Source organism: Chinchilla lanigera, unplaced genomic scaffold, assembly GCF_000276665.1.
Source record: "Chinchilla lanigera isolate Chin_1 unplaced genomic scaffold, ChiLan1.0 scaffold00005, whole genome shotgun sequence".
Lineage (NCBI taxonomy): Eukaryota > Metazoa > Chordata > Mammalia > Rodentia > Chinchillidae > Chinchilla > Chinchilla lanigera.
The window spans coordinates 17,930,442-17,949,983 of NW_004955406.1; the positions used below are offsets into that span (position 1 = coordinate 17,930,442).

General features: G+C 42.5%; 1 protein-coding gene across 6 annotated transcripts; it reads left to right on the plus strand.

The window, feature by feature from the left end:
- Positions 1–18: 18 nt before the first annotated feature.
- Tex35 (testis expressed 35) lies at positions 19–15,923 on the plus strand. 6 transcript variants are annotated; one of them, XR_001236493.1, is made up of 9 exons: positions 19–131; positions 858–1,016; positions 1,284–1,352; positions 2,747–2,803; positions 3,560–3,619; positions 14,519–14,583; positions 14,788–14,992; positions 15,250–15,377; positions 15,672–15,727. XR_001236493.1 is itself a non-coding variant. In XM_013521082.1 (9 exons), the coding sequence occupies exons 1-9, from the start codon at positions 96–98 to the stop codon at positions 15,730–15,732; spliced, it is 756 nt and encodes a 251-aa protein (XP_013376536.1). In that variant the 5' UTR covers positions 19–95; the 3' UTR covers positions 15,733–15,923. The 6 variants fall into 6 exon arrangements, 5 of the variants coding, with proteins under 5 accessions (XP_013376536.1, XP_005374990.1, XP_013376533.1 ...); XM_013521082.1 differs by having other exon boundaries at positions 15,334–15,377; positions 15,672–15,923; XM_005374933.1 differs by having other exon boundaries at positions 858–908; positions 15,334–15,377; positions 15,672–15,923.
- The last annotated feature ends 3,619 nt before the right edge of the window (positions 15,924–19,542 follow it).

Here is a 19,542-nt window from a genome sequence, read left to right on the forward strand (position 1 = left end):
TCACCTCGGCCTGTAAGTTGCTAGGACAGTGGGCTGGTCCTGGGGGCTGTTGTGGGGTAGTGGGAAATTTGAAGAACACCCTGGCTTCCTCCATCATGGCCAAGAGGGCAGAACTGAAGAAGCCAAACCTGGTAAAGGAGGATCACTGCTGGATGATGTGGGGTCTCCGTGCGCGCCTATGAGTAGAGATGGGGCAGGGAGGATACCGAGAATGTGCCGGTATTAGTTTACGTGGTGGCGAAGCGACCTGGAGAAAGTGCCAATAGACCTCCCATGTTTGGTTCTCTGTTCTGAGCATAAGTAACCTCTCAGCCTGGACGGAGTGTGGGATTGATGCCCTTGGGCATTAATGCAATGGGAAGAATGAGGCCGCTGCTGACTCCCTTTTTATAGCACTCCCACTCCTCCAACTGCTCGCAGCTCCGTGCAGCAGGGCAGGCCTGCACCACGCCCACCTCCCATGGGCAGCCTAAGGTTCAAAATTGCTTTTCTAGATTAAATATAGTTATCACATCTATTTCATAGACAAGGGAAGCTCAGAGGAACTAAACTCACCCACGTTGGCGAGCTAGAAGAGAGAACAGCTCAACCTGGGACCTAGTGCTATCCCCGAGGCCCTTCCGCACTTCTGACATGACTTTTAGGAGGTTTCCTTAGAGTCTCTGTTGGGCAGGCCTGTGCTCATTAGGACACCATGACCCGAGCTGAGTTGTCTCAAAGCAGATCAGGTGCTGGGAAATACATGAGCCCGTGCTCAAGCGCAGCTGAACAGGCACGGTTGTTAGGGGAGGCTTGGGGGGCCTCTTGCAAGGGCTGGATGCTATCGTCCCCCATCCTAATGTTTTGTCTCTCTGTAGAACAAGAACTACAAGTCAGTTTGCCCAGAGTTGAAGTCAGAGCCAACCAAAGTAAGAAGCGTTTTTGTGGCCATGCCAGCATCCAGGCCTGAGACCCATGGGGAGGTGACCTGGAGTCAGGGGTCATTTTCTGTTCCTGGTGGCCAAGATCTCTCCCAGGTGCGGGGGATACAATGAGAGAAACAGAGACCTTTGTTCTCCGAGACCTTCACCTAGTAATCAATCAGATACATAAGTGATACAAGACAAGTTTCAAGAGGGAGGAAAAGGAGGAGGATGGAGGAAACTTCTGCACAGGCAGGGCCACCAGCTTCATCTCTGCGCTCTGTCCCTAGGGAGGGGCCCAAACTCGGAGTGATCCCTCCTCCCTGTGCAGTGTCACCCTCATCTGCAGTTTCCAATGCTCTGTTTCTGTTTCAATCACAGACATACAATTGCAAAGAAGTTAAACACAAAGGGCTGTTCACCAAAACGGGGATGACACAGGAGCTGAAGGTCAGTGTGTGAGCCCAGGCAGCTCGGGGCACACGGGTCGGTACAGGGAAGAGGCGACGGGCCGGCCAACTTCCGGGTGGACGCACTGCACCCACCGGCACTCACAGCCTTGAAGCTTCGTTCTCTCTGGGTCTTTTTTAACTTTTTATTTTGAAATTATTTTAGACTAACATAAAATTTGGGGGGAAATGGACAATGAAGACTAATATAGCCTTCACCAGATTCCTCAAATGTTAGCTTTTTATCATGGTTGCTTTATTTCCCCTGTTTCTGTCTTTTTGTGTACACACACACACACACACACACACACACACCAGCCCTTTATATCCATGGGATCCTTCTACATCTGTGATTCAACCAACCTTAGATTGAACATATTTGGAAAAAAATTGTGTCTGTACTGAAAGTTGTGTCTGAATCTATACAGACTTTTTTTCTTATTCTCTATGCAATGCAGTATAACAACTATTTACATAGTAGCCTTTACATTGTATTAGGTATAAATGATCTAGAGATGATTTAAAGTACATGAGAGGATATGCACAGGTTATATGCAAATATTGCACCATTTACATAGGGGATGAGAGCAGCTGCAGATTTGGGTATCCGCAGCAGTCCCTGAACCAAACCCTCTCAGATACTGACGGGCAGCTGCATGACTTCCTATCCCAAGGGATCCTTTTCTGGACCCTGGGTGTCAATTCGTGGGTGTCTCTTATGCTCTGCGCTATGAGGGGGCATAGAACCAATCCAATGGATGCCAAGGGATGACTATATATATTTTGAACTATTAGAGAGTAAATTTTTACCAGTCTTCAGCACATTTTTCCTAAAAACAAGAACCTTCTCTTACGTATCTACAGTAGAATTTTCAATATCAAGGAATTAACATGGATACAGCACTAATCTGTAGACTTTATTCTCATCCCACCAGTTGGGCCACTGGTGTTTTTCACTTTAAAAAAAAAAAAACATGTTTCTGGCCCAGGACTGAATCCAGGATTGTGCATTGCCTCTCATTGCTATATTTCTTCATTCTTCTTTAATCTGGAACTGTTTCTCACTCTTTGCTCAGGAAATTTTTAAAGCTTACACATCATTTATTTTGCTGAATGACTCCTAACTTGGGTTTGTCTGATGTTCGGGCCTGTAGATTGGGGGCAGGCCTTCCAAAGCAGTGACGGGGCATGCTTTTCCAAGGGTCCTGTTAGGAGGCCCACAATGGCAGAGGTCTCCTGACCCACCATCCTAGTGCCCCTCTCTCCTCCTTGTGGAAGTTTCCCTCTGGTCCGTTTTTTGGAAGCGCCCTCAGGGTCTGCCCTTTCCTCCATGAAAAGTTCTCCTCCAGCTAAGATTTTTGTTTACTCCCTCTTTCCCTCGTTTCCTTTCCTCAGAATGAACTTAGAGAGGTGAGAGAAGAACTCAAGGAAAAAATGGAGGAGATAAAACAGGTAACAGGATAAGGTTTATATAACATGTAGAGAAAGTATAGCTTCGAAAAATGCAATGCCTAACTTGGAAAAGTAAAAGAAATGGGGAATTGCATAGGGAAAGCAAAGTGACTTAACCCCCTCGAGTGCTTACGTGTTAGGCACTTTGGATATTCATATCTTACTTGTTTGATGCCTAAACCCAGTCGCTGAGTGACCAAAAGTTCCCTACATCCTAGGGCAGTAGGGGGGAACTAAGGCCACAGTGGGCTGTTTGTATCATTGAAAGTTCTAAAAGGTTCATCCTCACTGGCTGGGTGTTAAGGCTGGTGTGGTATTACCTCCGTGGTAAAGCTCAGTGAAGGGTTGACATGGGGTTGGGGGGCTGTCAGAAACCAACTGCATCCTCCCCATTCACCTCCCTTTGGTGAGCTGCAAGGCAAGAGCTCTTGTTTCTATGACACACCAACTATGGGCTATCTAGGGAATGGGAATAATCAAGCAAGAAGGTATCAGCGAAGCTGTGATCCACGCTCCATCTGTAAGCCTTGCAGGAGCCACAATACAGCGCACCAAGGCTGGCAGTGGAGTGACTTCATGGCGTGCAGCCTAGTCCTCTCATAGACTCCCTGGAAAGAAGGTGACTTTCATAAGACCTTCTCAGTCTGTACCAGAGGTGCTGCTGCACCCTTTGCTTAAAATGCCCCAAAGATGCCCCACCTGACTTCAGGAATATGCTCTGTGCTTTTGTCAAGTCATACTTTTCTTCCTCATTAGATAAAGGATATAATGGACAAAGATTTTGATAAGCTTCATGAATTCGTGGAAATTATGAAGGTAAGATTTTACTGAATGCTGTCTGTCAGTCAGTACCACACTGGAAACTATGAAAGAGATGCCGGAACCTGCCCTCCAGGTGCTTGTAACTGGTAGGAGACCCAAACCCCACTGCAAGAAAGAATTGCAAGCAGAATTGCAGGCTGTCAGTCAATTAGGGATTTAGTGACCTGAGCAGTGACTGTGGGCTAGAACAACAGGAGAAGTCCTTAGATGGAAACTGAGTCAAGTTGGGCTTGGGAGATTACATTGGCAGCTTAATGCAAATCTAATAAAAAGAAACCCAAAAAGATATTTTTAAACAAAAAACAAGCAACACTAGATGATAATCTGGATTCTACAACAGTGGCTCACCAACTTTTTAGTGTGTTTCAGAATCAACTAGAATACTAGCAAGAAAAATGATCCCAAGCTCATGTTTAGACAGAAATTGTGTCCTTGTATTTTGGTCAAGTTCCAGGTAAAAGTTTGAAAGCCACTGATGTAGATGCACAAAGAGGGAAAAGCAAATAGCTACAAATTTTTCAAGAGCTGTAATGGGGCACTATCCTTACCAGGTAATTCCAATTCATTATAAAGCCACAGTTTCTATTCAGGGTGGTAGCACCCAGGGAGAAGCAGATAAATTGCAGGAATGGGAACAGGTAACTCTGTAACAGCCTCTCTGCTAAGGATGCCCTGAGAGTCTCATACACTTCCTCTAGGACACACAGCCAGTCTAGAGGACCTGAATAAAACTGTCCCAGGTGAGGGCGGAGCTGCTTACAACTCCATAGTGATTTCCAAGTTTTCCCTTGGCTAAGAGCCAGGTCCTAAACACTTTATCAGCACCAGTCCACTTGGCTGCACATCAGGATCTCCTCAGAGTGATTTTTGACCCTCTCTTTCCCTATACCTAGGTTGCACCCTGTAATAATGAGATTGGGGGCTTTGGGGAGGAGGTCAAGGCACCAGTAGATTTTCAAATTGCCCAGGTGATTCCAACATATGCTCAAGGCAGAGAATCACAGTTCTATAAAATTTCAAATATGATAAAGGTGATTTTTTTCAATATCAGTGAAAAGAAAAGAAATATGTAATAATATTAAGATTATTTCTTGTCTAAATGAGGAAAAACTAGTTCAGTTATCACAGTAGATAGAAATAGTCTATAAGGAGAGCTTTAGAAAAACCAATATGAAGTTATAAGTAAAAATGTAATTGGATATTCTAAATATAGGTAGAAGAAATAACCAAGAAAGTAGGATATATTTAACTATAAATAAATTACACTATTAAGCTTTTTAAAAGGCATATGACAAACTGGGAGTGGTGGCACTCACTATAATCCTAGCACTTGGAAGGCTGAGGCAGGAGGATTGTCACCATTCTGGGCTACATAATGAGTTCAAGGCTGACCTGAACTACATAGTGAGACCCTCTCTCAAGAAAAAAATCACAAAAAAATGACAGAAAATCACCATACACAGAATTTTTAAACAATGGATTGGGGAAACAACTTTGTATAAATTGGTAGCTATAAACAAAAGGCTTTTATCCATAATATTCAGAGCTCACAGAAATGGGGAATAGGAAAAGGGGAAGGGCATGAACAGATGATTCACAGAAGAGAACGTAACTAAAAGGCCATAAATACACGTAAAAGATTTTACCTCATGAACAGGGAAATATATGTGGGTGAAGTGATAATTGTTACATTCAAAGAAGCAAATTTTAAGTTTATGAAAACTATATAATGAGATAGAAGTGCTCTTATACTGCTGACAAGAGTACAAATTTGTACAAACTTGGAATGTTATTCAATAACAGCCATCAGAAAATATACAAGTTTTAAATTCTGTTTCTCAGGATTTAATGTATGAGGATAATTAGAAATGCCAGCACAAGTATGTATTAAAAATGTTCACTACTGGATTGTTTATAATGGTTTGGAAACAACCACAGCTTTCAACAATAGAGGAACAGCCAAATAAATTATGGTATAATCATATAGTGAAAGTCGGGAATTATTAAACACAGTGTTTATAAAGAATGTCTAAAGAATTAAGAAAGCAAGATATAAGTAAACATACCCAGGCCATTCTCAACTAGGTAAAAAAGATAAGTAAATATATAGAAAAAAATGGAAAGATATACCAGATGGGGTGAGAAGATTGGTTTTTATATATGTTCTTGTGTATTGTCCAAATTTTTCTACAGAGGGCAGGCAGTATTTCCATACTAAAACGCAGACACCTTAAGTGTCTTGTGAGTGAGCAGGGCTGGGTGTGCAAAGGCACAGAGGAAGCTATTTCTGGCAGGGACAGCTGGAGCACGGCAGGAGGCAGGGCAGACAGTTGTGTCTCCTGGTCAGTAGGGAGATTAGTCATGAAGGTGGGGGAGTCATTTGGGGAAACTGTGAGAAACAAAACTGACTGGGCGCAAAGTCAGCAGGCAATGAAGGTTCTGAAAAACAGCACACAAGCTGGGACTTGGCTCTGTAAGCAGCAAGAGGTCTCTGGAGATTCTTAATCAAAGAACATGTTGGGAGCAGCTGGTGGCAAGGGCTGTGGGTGGCGGGGCAGCAGATAGGGACTGTCTGGCAGCACGGACACCAGACCGGCTGCTGCCTCCGTCCCCAGTGAAGAGAGGTGAGCCAGGGTCGGAAAAGAAGGAAAGGGTCCACCTGAAAGGTACATGAGAGGAAACGTAAGAGTTCTTGGTGATAGATTCAATACTGAGAATGAAGGCCAATATAGTGCAGCAAGCCAGGATGACACCAAAGTCATAATTTGGATGATTAGAAGGAAGTGGTGACAATGACAATAGTTGGGAAATACAGCTAATAGAGAAGAGGAAAGGAAATCACTTGGATGCATCATGAATTTGAAGTGGTAAGACTTGTAAGAACACAACACATTGTGACTTTGACATTTTTGAACTAAAGAGCATTTTGAGCTCAAGTTATTTTGATGCTGTGGCTAAAATTATTTTATTCAAAATTTATACTAACATTTAAAAATGCTTTCAAGATATTATCTGAGAGGGAACACCAAGATGGCTGAATGGTAAGCAGCAGAGAAAGAGCCTCTATGAGAATCCCCATCCAGATGCTGGAATACTAACATGAGGAGGACAGGAAGAAGGGAAGGGGGTCCCCTGCACGCAGGAAGGGTATGAAGCATGAACTGAAGGCCACAGAGAGAGTGGGCTTCAGAGAAACTTAAATGAAAAAGATGAAGCTGGCAGTGCCTTCTCCCTGAGATGGGACTCACTGCACGAGAGGAGCAGTTCAAACCTGCAGACACACAGTGACTGCTGGAGACCCCAGAGGCCTCCACAGAGAGATGCAGCAGTGGAGGGGAGCAGTGGATGTGAAGGACTGCACTAGCTGGCAGTGAGTGCTGAGGGCTCAGTCATCCTGCATGAGAGAGCCATCGGCTGGAAGCTGTCTTGGAGAGGAGCTGACTGAGCTCAGAACTCAGAACAGCTGCAGGCTCCATCTAGTGGCTCCCAGCTGGGCTCAGGCCCAAGGAAGGTGCCAAATGAGCCTGGTCTCAGCAAGAAGGTGCAGGCTCGCTGAGATTATCCACTACCCCACCATAAAGCTACAGCTGGCTTGCTGGGATAGATTAGCATGGATCTGGACTCTATCTCCACACATTGTACACCAGTGACAGCAAAGACAAAGCTGGAAGTGAATTTTTTTTCTCTCTCTTTCTTGTTTGTTTTGTTGTTTTTTTCTTCAATGTTTGATCTTGTTTTTATATGAGTGTGAACATGGTTTCTAGCCTCTTTATTGTTGTGGTTTTGTTCTGTTCTTTTTATCTCTTCCTTCTCTCTTTCCCTCCAGTCTTCTGCACCAGTTTCCCAAGTTAGGGTGAGCCCCCTTTGTCCTCCAGCTTTACTTCTAATCTCTCTCTCTTCTTTCACTTCTCTGTTTTCTCCCTAATCTATTTTAAATTTTAATCCCTGAGGGAAAAATTGACATATTAAGGACTTGTATACTGCATATAATTTCCTGGTCTGTCTTAGATTTTGTTATATAACCACGTATGGTTAAAGGTGGCAAATTAATAGTTAGCTCAGTTTGTCATTTTCTTAGCTGTGTTTGATGCTATTGTCATTGCTGATGATACCACTATAGCCAAAAGTGACATAATTGTTTTAAGCAGCTGTTCATCCTGGTATTTCAAGAATGAGATTGACTAAGGGTCACAGAAAATACTATGGCACAGTGAAAAGAACTAAGGGCTGGGCCAAACAGGCAGCAACTTCTCATCTCCAACAAATTGAACAGGTAGGACCTTGCAACAGACTCAAAACCCCAAAACCAGCTACACCTGGAAGATACCTTGGAGAAGTAGTCATTTCCTAGGGGATCTACATACTAGCAATGAAGCAATCCAGCATAGGCAATTTATAAGCATCACTTCAGAAATTAAACTGAAAAAAAAAAAAAAAAGAAAGAAAATGAGAAGACATTTAAACAAGATGCAACCCTAGACATCCAGGTCACCAAATCCAAGGGGCAATGAGATGGAACAATCTGAAAGCCACCCACTTGGCCTCTCTGAAGTCACAACAACAAAGCAATTGAATGAGGCTCTAGAGAACATCAAATCAGAAATAATTTCTCAGATAACTGCAAAGATGGTGACCACAATGAAAGCCATGCTTAGTGACTCTAGAACAGATACAAAAAAATACAGGAGCTTAAGAAAATTATGGAGGCCATGAATGCTCAACATAAGAAAGAAATGGAATTCAAAAGGCAGATTCATACAGATATAAATAAAAGAATAAAACATTGTCTTGACAATAAAAATTGTATTGAAAGTATCCACAGCAAATTAAGCCAGTGTGAGGACAGGATCTGAGATATAGAACATAGGCTTGCAGTTAGTGATTATGAAAAGAAAGATTTGAAACTAGCAAGGGACCATGAGAAATAAATACAGCTTCTGCTAGATGAGGCAAAGAAGAATAACTTAAGATTGGTTGGAGTCAATAAAAAAGCAGGAGGTAGCACAAATGATATTAAAAAAAAACTTCACGATTGTCATGGAAGAAAACTTTCTTGGTAGAGAAAAGGAATTTGACATTTAAGTGAGGAATATGGAACTCCAATTAGCCATGATCAAAAAAAAATCTACAGCCAGGCATATCATAGTCAAAATTCCAGAAATTCAACACAAGAGTAGAATCTTAAAAGCTGTTAGGGGAAAGAAACAAATTACCTATAAAGGAAAGTCCATCAGAGTCACAGCTGAGTTCTCAGCACCCTCAAGTCAAGGGGAACTTGGAGTATAATAGTTCAAGTTCTAAAGGAAAACAACCTTCAACCTAGATTTATGTGCCTCACAAAACTATCTTTCAAAACTGATGGAGAAATAAGATGCTTCCAGGACAAAGAACATCTGAGGAAATTTATGACCACCAAGCCAGCACTCCAAAATGTTTTGAAGGACATTCTAGAAAGAGATAACATGAACCACAACAGAAGGAATCTACTAGGTAAGGCAAACAAATGGGCAGGGGGTGAAGATGGGGTGCCAACAACAGGAAAATAACATGACAAGGATAAGTCAGTGCATATCTGTTATAACCATCAATGTTAATGGTCTCCATTCACCAATAAAAAGACACAGACTTGCAGAATGGATCAAAAAGCAAGATCTAATAATATGCTGCATACAAGAGACACAATTAAAAAAAATTCATAGACTGAAAGTCAAAAGATGGAAAACAATATTCCATGTAACAGGAACCCAGAAAAGAGCAAGGGTAGCTATTCTATTTGCAAAGTAAATTATAAGTCAAGACTGATGAAGAGAAATAAAGAAGGTCACTACATTTTTGTAAAGGGAACAATCTATGAGTAAGAGATAACAATCATAAATACATATGCAACAAATACCAGTGCATCCAACTGTATAAAACAAATATTAATGGGCATGAAAAATCAAATAAACCCTAATACAATTGTACTGGGGGATCTCAATACCCCACTTTCACAAAAAGACAGATCAACTAGACAAAAAATCAACAATGAAATGTTACAACTGAACCAAACTTTTGAACAAATGGACTTAATAGATGTCTAGAGAGTGTTCCACCCCACAACATCAGAATGCACATTCTTCTTGGCTGCACATAGGACTTTCTCCAAAATAGACCACTTACTAACTCATAGAACATGCTTAAGTAAATGCAAAGGAATAGAAATTATCCCATGCATATTATCAGACCATAGTGCAATGAAATTGGAAGTCAATGGCAAAAGAAACCACAATAACTTCATAAACACGTGGAAATTAAATAGTACCCACCTGAAAAACCAATAGGTCACATATAAAATTGAAGAAGAAATGTGACAGTTTCTATAATTAAATGATAACAACAATAAAGCGTACTGGAACTTATGGGACACAATGAAAGCAGTCCCATGAGAGAAATTTATAGCACTGAATACCCATATCGGGAAAACAGAGCAAGCACAAATAAACAGCTTACTGTTGAACCTCAAACTTCTAGAAAAAGAAGAGCAGGCTGAGCTAAAAGTTCATATGAGGGAGGAAATTATAAAAATCAGAGCGGAAATTAATGCATTGGAGACTAAAAAAAAAATACAAAGAATCAATGAATCGAAGAGTTGGTTCTTTGAAAGATTAAATACAATCAACAAACCTTTATCCAACCTTATCAAAAAAGGAAAGAGAAGACTTAACTTGATGTAATTAGGAATGAAAAGGGTGAAATCACAACAGACCTTGAAGAAATCCAGAGATCATCTATACCTACTTTGGAAACATATTCTAATAAGATGGAAAATGCAGAAGAAATGCAGATTCCTAGATACATATTAATTACCAAAGCTAAATCTTCTTGATTTAAAAATCTTAAATAAACTAATATCAATCAATGAAATCAAGGATGTAATTAAAAACCTACCAACAAAGAAAAGCCCAGGCCCTGATGGATTCACTGGTGAATTCTACAAGAAATTTAAAGAAAACCTAATGCCATTATTTCTCAAACTCTTTAATGAAATTAAACTGGAAGCAATACTCCCAAGTTCATTCATGGAAGCAAGCATTACCCTGATATCAAAACCAGAGAATGACTCAGCTAAGAGAATTGCAAGCCAATCTCCCTCATGAACATAAATGCAAAAATCCTCAATAAGATAATGGCAAACAGAAAGCAGAATGATTATACACCATGATCAAGTGGGATCTCAGGGATACAGGGATGGTTCAACATACATAAATCAGTAAATGTAATACACCATATTAACAGAGCCAAGGACAAAAATCACATGATCTTCTCAATAGTTGCTGGAAAAGCTTTTCAACAAAGTTCAGTGCCAATTCATGATAAAAAATCCTACAGAAAATTGGAATAGATGGTCTTCATCTCAATCTGATAAAAGCCATCTATGACAAACCAATAGCCAACATCATACTAAATGAGAAAAAATTGAAAGCTTCCACTCTAAAATCAGGAACAACACAAGGATGCCCACTATCTCCACTCTTACTCAACACAGTCCTGGAAACTTTAGCCAGAGCAATTAGACAAGAGAAAGAAAAGGAATAATGATAGGAAAAGAAGAAGTTAAATTATCATTAGTTGCAGTTGACATGATTCTGTACATAGGAGACCCCAAAAAGTCCACTAAAAAACTGCTAGATTTAGTAAACAAATTCAGTAGCATAACTGGATACAAAGTTAACACTCAAAAATTAATAGCCTTCCTGTACACAAATAACAAGCTCACTGAGAGAGAAATTAGGGAAACAACATCTTTCACAACAGCATCCAAAAAATGAAACACCCAGGAATCAATCTACTGAAGGATGTGAAAGACCTCTACCTTGAAAACTATAGTACTCTGAAAAAGGAGATTGAAGAGGATATCAGAAAATGGAAAGCTATCCCTTGCTGTTGGGTAGGAAGAATCAATGTAGTGAAAACAGTCATACTTCCAAAACTGTTATATACATTTAATGTAATTCCAATTGAAATTCCAATAGCATATCTCACAGAATTAGAGAAAAGAATCCTAAAATTCATTTGGAACCAGAAGAGACCTAAAATAGCAAAGGCAGTTCTGGGCAATAAAGGCAAGGCAGGGGGCATCACAATCCCTGATTTGAAATTATACTATAAAGCTACTGTGATAAAAACAATTTGGTACTGGCACAAAAACAGACCAAAGATAAATGGAACAGATTAGAAGATGCAGAAACAACTCCAGACATACTCAGCCACTTTATCTTTGACAAAGGTGCCAAATACATTCACTGGAAGAAAGATAGCCTTTTTAATAAACCGTCCTAGAAAAACTGGCTCTGCAAATGCTGAAGATTAAAATTGGACCCCTTTCTTTCACCATGCACTAAACTAAATTTGAAATTGATCAAGGATCTAAACATTAAAACAGAAACATAAGGCTGGAAGATAGAATAGGTAAAGCTCTTGAAAATTTTGGTATAGGCAGACTTTATTGATAAAATATTGATCACACAGAAACTATCACAAAGAATCAACAACTGGGATCTCGTCTTATTAACAAGCTTTTGCTCAGCAAATAACCAAAGAATTCCCCTCCCCTTGGCTTGGGTGTATCTACACTCACTGCTTTTGGCCAAAACCCACACAACAGGAAATGTGCTTAAGAAAATGGAAGCCCTGAGTGGAGTTAAATTGTGTCTCCGGCTGTAGAAAGGGGAGGCAATGTAGAGTTCTTTTCATAAAAGGAGCCACCGGGCCAACAGCACGTCACCACATCCTGTTTTACTGCACTGTCTCAAGCAGCCATGACAAATGGGAAGAGGTTCATTCTGTGGGTTTGCAGGTTTGACAGAGATGGATGGTGGACTTGGCAGCAAGCAGATTCCAGCTCTGTGTAGCTGGTGCTCATATCGGAGCTGTCCAGCGTAGACAGCTCATCCCAACCATCAACAGACTGAAGAGACAACCCACAGTGAGGGAAAGAACGGTACACAGCCATTCCTCAGACAAAGGGTTACTATCAAGAACATGTAAAGAACTCAAAAACATCAGGCCTCCCAGATTTAAAGACCCAACCCAAAAATGGGCATCTGACACGAATACATTCCTCTCAGATGAATAAATGTAAATGGCAAATACATGAAAAAATGTTTGACATCACTGGTCATTCGAGAGATGCAAATTAAAACGGCACTGAGATTCCATCTCACCCCAGAAAGAATGGCTATTATCAAGAAATCAACCAATAACAAATGCTGGAGGGTCTGTAGGGAAAAATGAACCCTTTTCCATTGTTGGTAGGAGTGTAGACTGATGCAACCCCGGTGGAAATCAGTGTGGAGATTCCTCAAAGAACTAGGATGGGAGCTCCTATTTGACCCAGCTATTCCCCTGCTGGGTATCTTGCCAGGAGAATTAAAAACATCATACCACAGCAATATATGTGCACTCATGTTTATAGGAGCACAGTTTATAATAGCTAGATGTTGGACATAACCCAAATACTCATCAACCAAGAAATGGATAAAAAATATGTGGTATTTTTATACAGTGGAGTACTACTCAGCCATAAAGAAGGATAAACTAGAGACTTTAATAGGTAAATGGATGCAACTCAAGACCATACTCATAAGTGAAATAAACCAGATGCACATGTGTAAACATCATATTGTCTCCCTAGTGTACAAAGCTGAAAAATAAGTTCCAAACTGTACAGTAGATATTGTAAAATGGGAAGAAACTTCAAAAGGAAAGAGAAACTGGGTGGGGGATATAGCTCAGTGGCACAAGCACCTGCCTGGCAAGCGCAATGTCCTGAGTTTGATTCCCAGTACCAAGAAAAAACAGAGAGAGAGAAACTGGGATGTGGGAATGGAAAAAAGGGAGGGAAAAGCAAATATATATGTATACATATATATATATATGATAGTTAAGATAGTTATACTACTAATTTCTCTTAGTTCATTGAAAAGCAAGGTTTGTGCTAATATTGTTTAGACAATTAAATGCCTATATCTTGGACTCTGAGTAACTAATTTAAAAATAACAATATGCAATGTATTAATCATTGTTATTATCTTGTCTTGAAATTTTGTTTTACATTTTTCTCTTTAAAATAAAAAAATTATCTGAAATCATCTCCCCCAAAGAATATAATTTCTTGATCATTTTTCTACAACAGGTTAGACTTGTTCCAGCTGTTTCATTTTGTGAAAATTACTTTTATTGGAGTAAATGATTTTCATATGTTTTATGACTGATCTGTTTTTTTTCCCCCATAACAAATATTATCAGTTGTGTCTTCTGCCACCTTAGAATTTTTTTCATGGGCACTATTTATATCCAGTTTCCCAAGGTCAAATTTTATAGATCTAACTTCTGCCAGGCGTTTTTTCTTTTCATTCTTTCATTTCTTTGTGAATAATAAGCATGCCATGTCACTATAGTGACTGTCAATTTTACTTTTGTGTTGACCACTTCTGCCAGGGCTGGGTAAAAAACAGAGCAAACAGAAACACAGGCCAGGGTCAAAACGTAAGAGTCAAGTGTCTCTGGGGTTAACAAGACTGGTTTTCTTGCTCTCATCATTTTAGAGGCATCAAACCAAAGCAGCTGTGTTTCCTATCTGAGACCAGTGTCTGGCTTTAGCTCACCTAGGGGCCTTGGATAAGCCCCCTCATGACTCCTGTGCTTTGGTCTCATCATGGAATGGAGTGTGTGGGAGGGAGAATGGGTCCTTGTCACAGAGAGTGGCCATCAGCCACTTTGGCCAGGTCTAGTGAAGATTCCTGAGGAAGTAAGATGCCGTGTGTGTGTGTGTGTGTGTGTGTGTGTGTGTGTGTGTGTGTGTTTCAAAAACTCTTCATAATGAAGGTTCTAGTCTTGAATTCTCTCTTGAAGGAAATGCAGAAGGATATGGATGAGAAGATGGATGTTTTAATAACTATACAGAAGGACAGCAAACTGTAAGTGTAACTTGGATCTATCACTCCTTATCCCTAAAGAATCTCCCTCCTCGGAATGCCCTTGGGATTCAGAGGACAGGCAGGTTCCTCAGGGAGTTGTCTTGGTTCTTGCTGTCCCAGTGGCTTGGACTCAAGGCTTTTCCCTGCCACCCGTGCGCTGATAGAAATTGTCTCCCCAACTCTCCACTTCTCCCTGACCCCCAGCCCCCTGCAAAGAGGATCAAAGGAGCAGCAGGACCTCAGGCTGATGGGAACAGCTGACATAAACCCCCAGCTCAGGCTCAAGAAAACGGAAGGAGCTAATAGAGGAGCTAATAGAGCACCATTACCTCCTCACAAGAAGATGATGGAACTACAAAAAACAAAAAAGGACCCACTGGATTCACTTCACCAGTGTAGGAGCTGTGGCGTAAGTGCAGCCCTGCCTCAGCCCGGTACTGGTCCTGGAGCCCTGGCTCCTCTGCTCCGCCTTCCCCTGAGCTCTTGCTGTGAGAGGAGCTGACACCGCCCCACTGCTGGCCCTTGGGTGCCTCCCTAGGCTGGCGCCCTTCCTTGCCTGCTTTGGCTCCTATTCCTGTGAATCTTCCTAAACCATGACCATGTAGGACTGGATCCTGGATCTGCCTGCTCCCAAGCTCCACTGTATTATTCTGTCCTTTCCTATAGCAAGGCTTGATGAGGTGCCCGGCAGGTTGGCCACCTTGGACCAAGGAAAAATGACCTTTCTTGTGCCGTTTCTGTCCTCTGCAGGAGAAATGTATATTGTGTGCCTTAAAGACCAACCGCAATCAGGGGTAGGTAGATCCATACGAGAAGTGCCTCATCTCAGTGGGTGTCTTGTTGTCCCCAAGGGAGTGTGCTCCAGCTGCCTTCTCAGCAACGCCCCACTGTGGTTGTGCAGGGAGTGGGGATAGTAGTGGATTCTGCCACTCAGCACAATCACTCAGTCGTAGAGGACGTGGCACCAGGAAGGACTGGGGCGGCCAAGCCTGAGGCTGCTCCCCAGAGGTTCCCGTGGTGGGGAGGGTGCCCTGCTGGCTGCGGACCTGACCTTGCCTCAGGGTCCTGCCTTTCTCCCCACCTGGCAGGAAACGTCCACACCAGGCCTGGGAATCCTTTTCACCCTTGGCATCTGGAGCTGCCTTCTGATGTATCTGTGCCTCTTCCCTGACGAGACGGAGCATGTGCTTCCAACCTAGAGCAGCCACAGAACCCACCAGCAGCTCTGTTCATGCTTTGCCCACTCCCTGAGCTGCACGACAAGGATGTGCTACCCCCTTCAACACCATCCCTACCCAGGTCTCCACCCTGAGATTAAAAATCTGCATTTAAAGCCAAAAGCAGTGTCATTGTTTGGAATACTAGTCCAAAACGGGGATGTGCAGCGTGTTCGTAGTTTTGTTTTAAATCCTCATGTTTCAGACTCCAGCCCCTCTCTGCCTCCTGACGAGTTAGTCAGAAGGTGTATTTTGGTGACCACAGGCTCCCCCACGCTGCCTCCCTCCATTCCACCTGGTCCATACAAGTCCCAGGTCAAAGCGCTGGGAGGCGGTGAAGGTACTAGATGCCAGTGTGTGTGGTCTCTGGATGTTCCCCACCGCTCTACCCCTACCCCTCACACTCTCAGTTCCTGCACTCTGCATGGAGCCTGGGCATAGCGGGTGGTTCAAGGAACCCGCAGGCCTTGGCCTGGCTTATAGTGTCCCCCTCTGAGGTCTCTCATCAACAGCACTCAGATCCCTGCTGTTCAGAGGAAATTTGTGTCCTTCTCAGACTCTGGGGACCCACCTTCCTTACCCACTGGAAGCTTTTCTGTCTTCCTCCTTCCGAAGGAGTTGCATCCCTTTGAAGCCTTGACAAGTTGGGAAGGAGCCAGTGACCTCCTAGCTTCTGCTTGTCCCTTCTGCCTCTATCCCCAGTCCCCTAACTGAGGGAAGATGAAACTTGGCTGTAAGCTGGATATCAGAGGGAAAAAAGAGGTGGAAAAAACATCTCAATAAGCTAGCTTGCCACCGATGTGATTCTTTGGCTTTAACTTGACAGAGAACAAATAAATGGGATTCCAGATTTTGTTTTACACAAGATCTTTTCTTGTTTTATCTCTTTGCTAAGCTGACTGCTTCTACTTTTAGACAGTCCAATAAATGACTGGTCACATTCTTAATGGAAAGAACAATGTATTTGGTGCTTCAGATATACATTTGAAAAGCAAAACCCAAAACACAACATAGGCCTTACTCTGAAGGAGCTTATAGTTTTAAAGGAGAAATGACAAAAATGCATAATGAAAATATACACCATAGACAAATAAGCACAAATAATAAGCATGTTCTGAGAGTAGAAATGGATCACATATGAGGAACAGGGGTGGGTATTGCCCTATATTTATTTCTTATTGTTGCTGCAACAGATTACCACAACTTGATGGCATAAGACAACGAGAAGTGAATGTCTCTGGGCTAAAAAACCAAAGTGTCAGCGGTGCTGCATTCTTTCTGAAGGCTCGAGGAAACTCTGCTTTTTGCCTTTTCCAGCTCTGCAGGCTGCCTGAGTTCCTTGGCTTCTGGGTCCCTCATTCCTTCAAAGCCAGCAATGGCCAGGCCACTTGGAGCCTGACTTTTCTGCCTCCTGCTTCCACTTTTAAGGACTTGTGTGATTATGCTGAGCTCAAGCGGATAATCTGGAACGTTCTCCCTATTTTAAGGTTATCTGATTAGCAACCTTAATTCCTCTTTGTCAAGTAGCATAACATATTCACAGGTTCAGGGAATTAGAACATGGGTATCTTTGGGGGACATTATTCTCCCTATCACAGGGGACTTCCCAGACCCTGTTTCTTGCCACTATCTTTATGACTTAGACTCAGAAGTAACCTACATCACCATTTCTGTCATTAGTTATGACTAACCTACACTGAAGGAAAGAATGTAGCAGAGGTCTAAAAAAGCAAAACAAAACAAAACAAAAACCAGTCCATTGTTCCCAAGTGTTTGCAGGTTTGGTAGCCTGCAAGAGTGGTTCTCACTCTTCCAGCGTAGTGGTTGTTTTGGATCCTGGTGCTCACTCCTCCTTGGATTCCTGGCTTCCTTGACCCCTGTTTTTGCAGCCCCATCTTCTTTTCTGTCTCTCTTGCTACCGCTCCTCTGCTGCCTTCGTCAGTCTGGGCTGTGATAGCAGAATACTATGGACCAAGTGGCTTATGAGCAACAGAACTCTGCTTCGCACAGTTTTGCAGACTGGAAAGTCGAAGATCAAAGCACCTACACGTTCAGTGTCTGGTGAGGGCCCGTTTCCTGGTTCATAGACAGCGCTTTCTCGCTGTGTCCTCACATGGTAGAAGGAGCAAGGGAGCGTTCAGATCTCTTTCATAACGGCACTAATTCCACTCATGAGGGTTCTGCCCTTGAGACCTAATCACCTCCCAAAGTCCCCCCTCACCTTCTATCACCTTCTCTTTACTACATTCCTGAGTGCACCACCCCCTAGGTGCATTTTAGAGGCACATAGTAGTGTCTGTCTACATCTTAATATGGACAACCTCTAGGCTTTCCTCATATCCCTTTAGTATTTTATAGGACCTAATTCTCTTCCTTCTTGGAAAGTGGGGAGAGAAATCGACACTGCAATCCCAGAATCAATGCACTGTTTGTTCAATGAATGATTATGGCACACTCAGCCTCAGTCCTTGAGGATCAGAAGGCCAAATTCAAATTAACATGGGACTTCCTGGAAGAAATGGACCAGCTTCAGTCTAGGGTCTAAATTAATTAATTAGTGGGGAAAAGAAAAATGGACAGGGACAAGACTGAAAGCCCGCAGGACCTTAAAATCCAATCCCTGGTCCTGTCCTTCATGTTCAGGAAAAATGGTGTTTTTTCCTTAAGTGAGTCCATAATCATAATCACAACGCGATTAATTATAAGATGCCTCTTCCATTTATTTTCTCATTAGCATTCATCTGCCATCTTATTACTCCTACCACATAAACCAGCTGAGATGGGAATGCAAATTGGAGAGAAACCAATGTCAACTTTGCTCTAAAGAGGAATGAATTTGAATGATGCTCCCGAGTCTCCATCTCTGTCAGATGACCCCAAGCCTTGGACTCAAGCCCTGACCTCCCATCCGAGTTTAGGTCTCCCTGTCTCCCTAAGGCCTCACTATCCTGTCAAACTCAACACAGCCACAAATAAACTCCCCACCTGTCCCCACAGATCCCTTTTCTGCCTGACATCCTGACAGAGGTTCTTGCCCTTGCTCCGCTTCCTGACAGGTGGAGCACCGGAGGACCTCTAGCCGAAGGCTGGACCGTGCTCCCCGTAAGGGCTTTCTTCAGCCCATCTGTCTGCCTGTCTGTCCCCTTGGTGCCGGCAGGCAGGAGGAGACCTGAGGGCTCCAGAGCTCCGAGCCCCTTCTCTGAGCAGCCAAGCCTTGCTGCGCTCCTCTCCCCAAACTCTTTGGTTTATTTGAAGAATTTCTCAGTATGTGAGTAAAGTACTGATGACTGGGCTGGCAATGGCATTTGTTTCCTCTTTGTCCTTCTATCATCTCCACCTTGATGTAACTCGGATGGCCTTAGGGCCTTTCCTGGAAGAGCTGGGGATAAGAGAAAGGGAAGTGTGTTCTGTAAGGGCAGACTGCATAGAGCTCACTGATTGCCCTCTACTTCTGCCACTTGTTGGATATGTGGATGTGGAAAATATTCCCTGTTTCTGCCACTACTATGAATGGACCATTCAAGTTGGACATTTTCTTTCTTCTTCCCAGGCCAAATGAGCTAGCAAGTCCCAAGTTTATTGTTGCTGCAACAGATTACCACAACTTGATGGCATAAGACATCAAGTTGTAACATGTCACATGTCTAGTAACATGTCACATGTCTAGTCCCAAGTCCGCCCTCCCATTTAGACTTGAGTCCAAGCTCTAAGCACCTGGATCTTGAATTACTTGCCATTGCAT

Coding starts and splice junctions, on each gene's coding strand:
- Tex35 (XM_013521079.1), top strand. CDS start 96: ATGGCCAAGAGGGCAGAACTGAAGAAGCCAAACCTG. Junction 3,620..14,518: donor AATTCGTGGAAATTATGAAG/GTAAGATTTTAC, acceptor TCTCTCTTGAAG/GAAATGCAGAAGGATATGGA. Junction 14,993..15,671: donor ACCAGTGTAGGAGCTGTGGC/GTAAGTGCAGCC, acceptor CCCACCTGGCAG/GAAACGTCCACACCAGGCCT.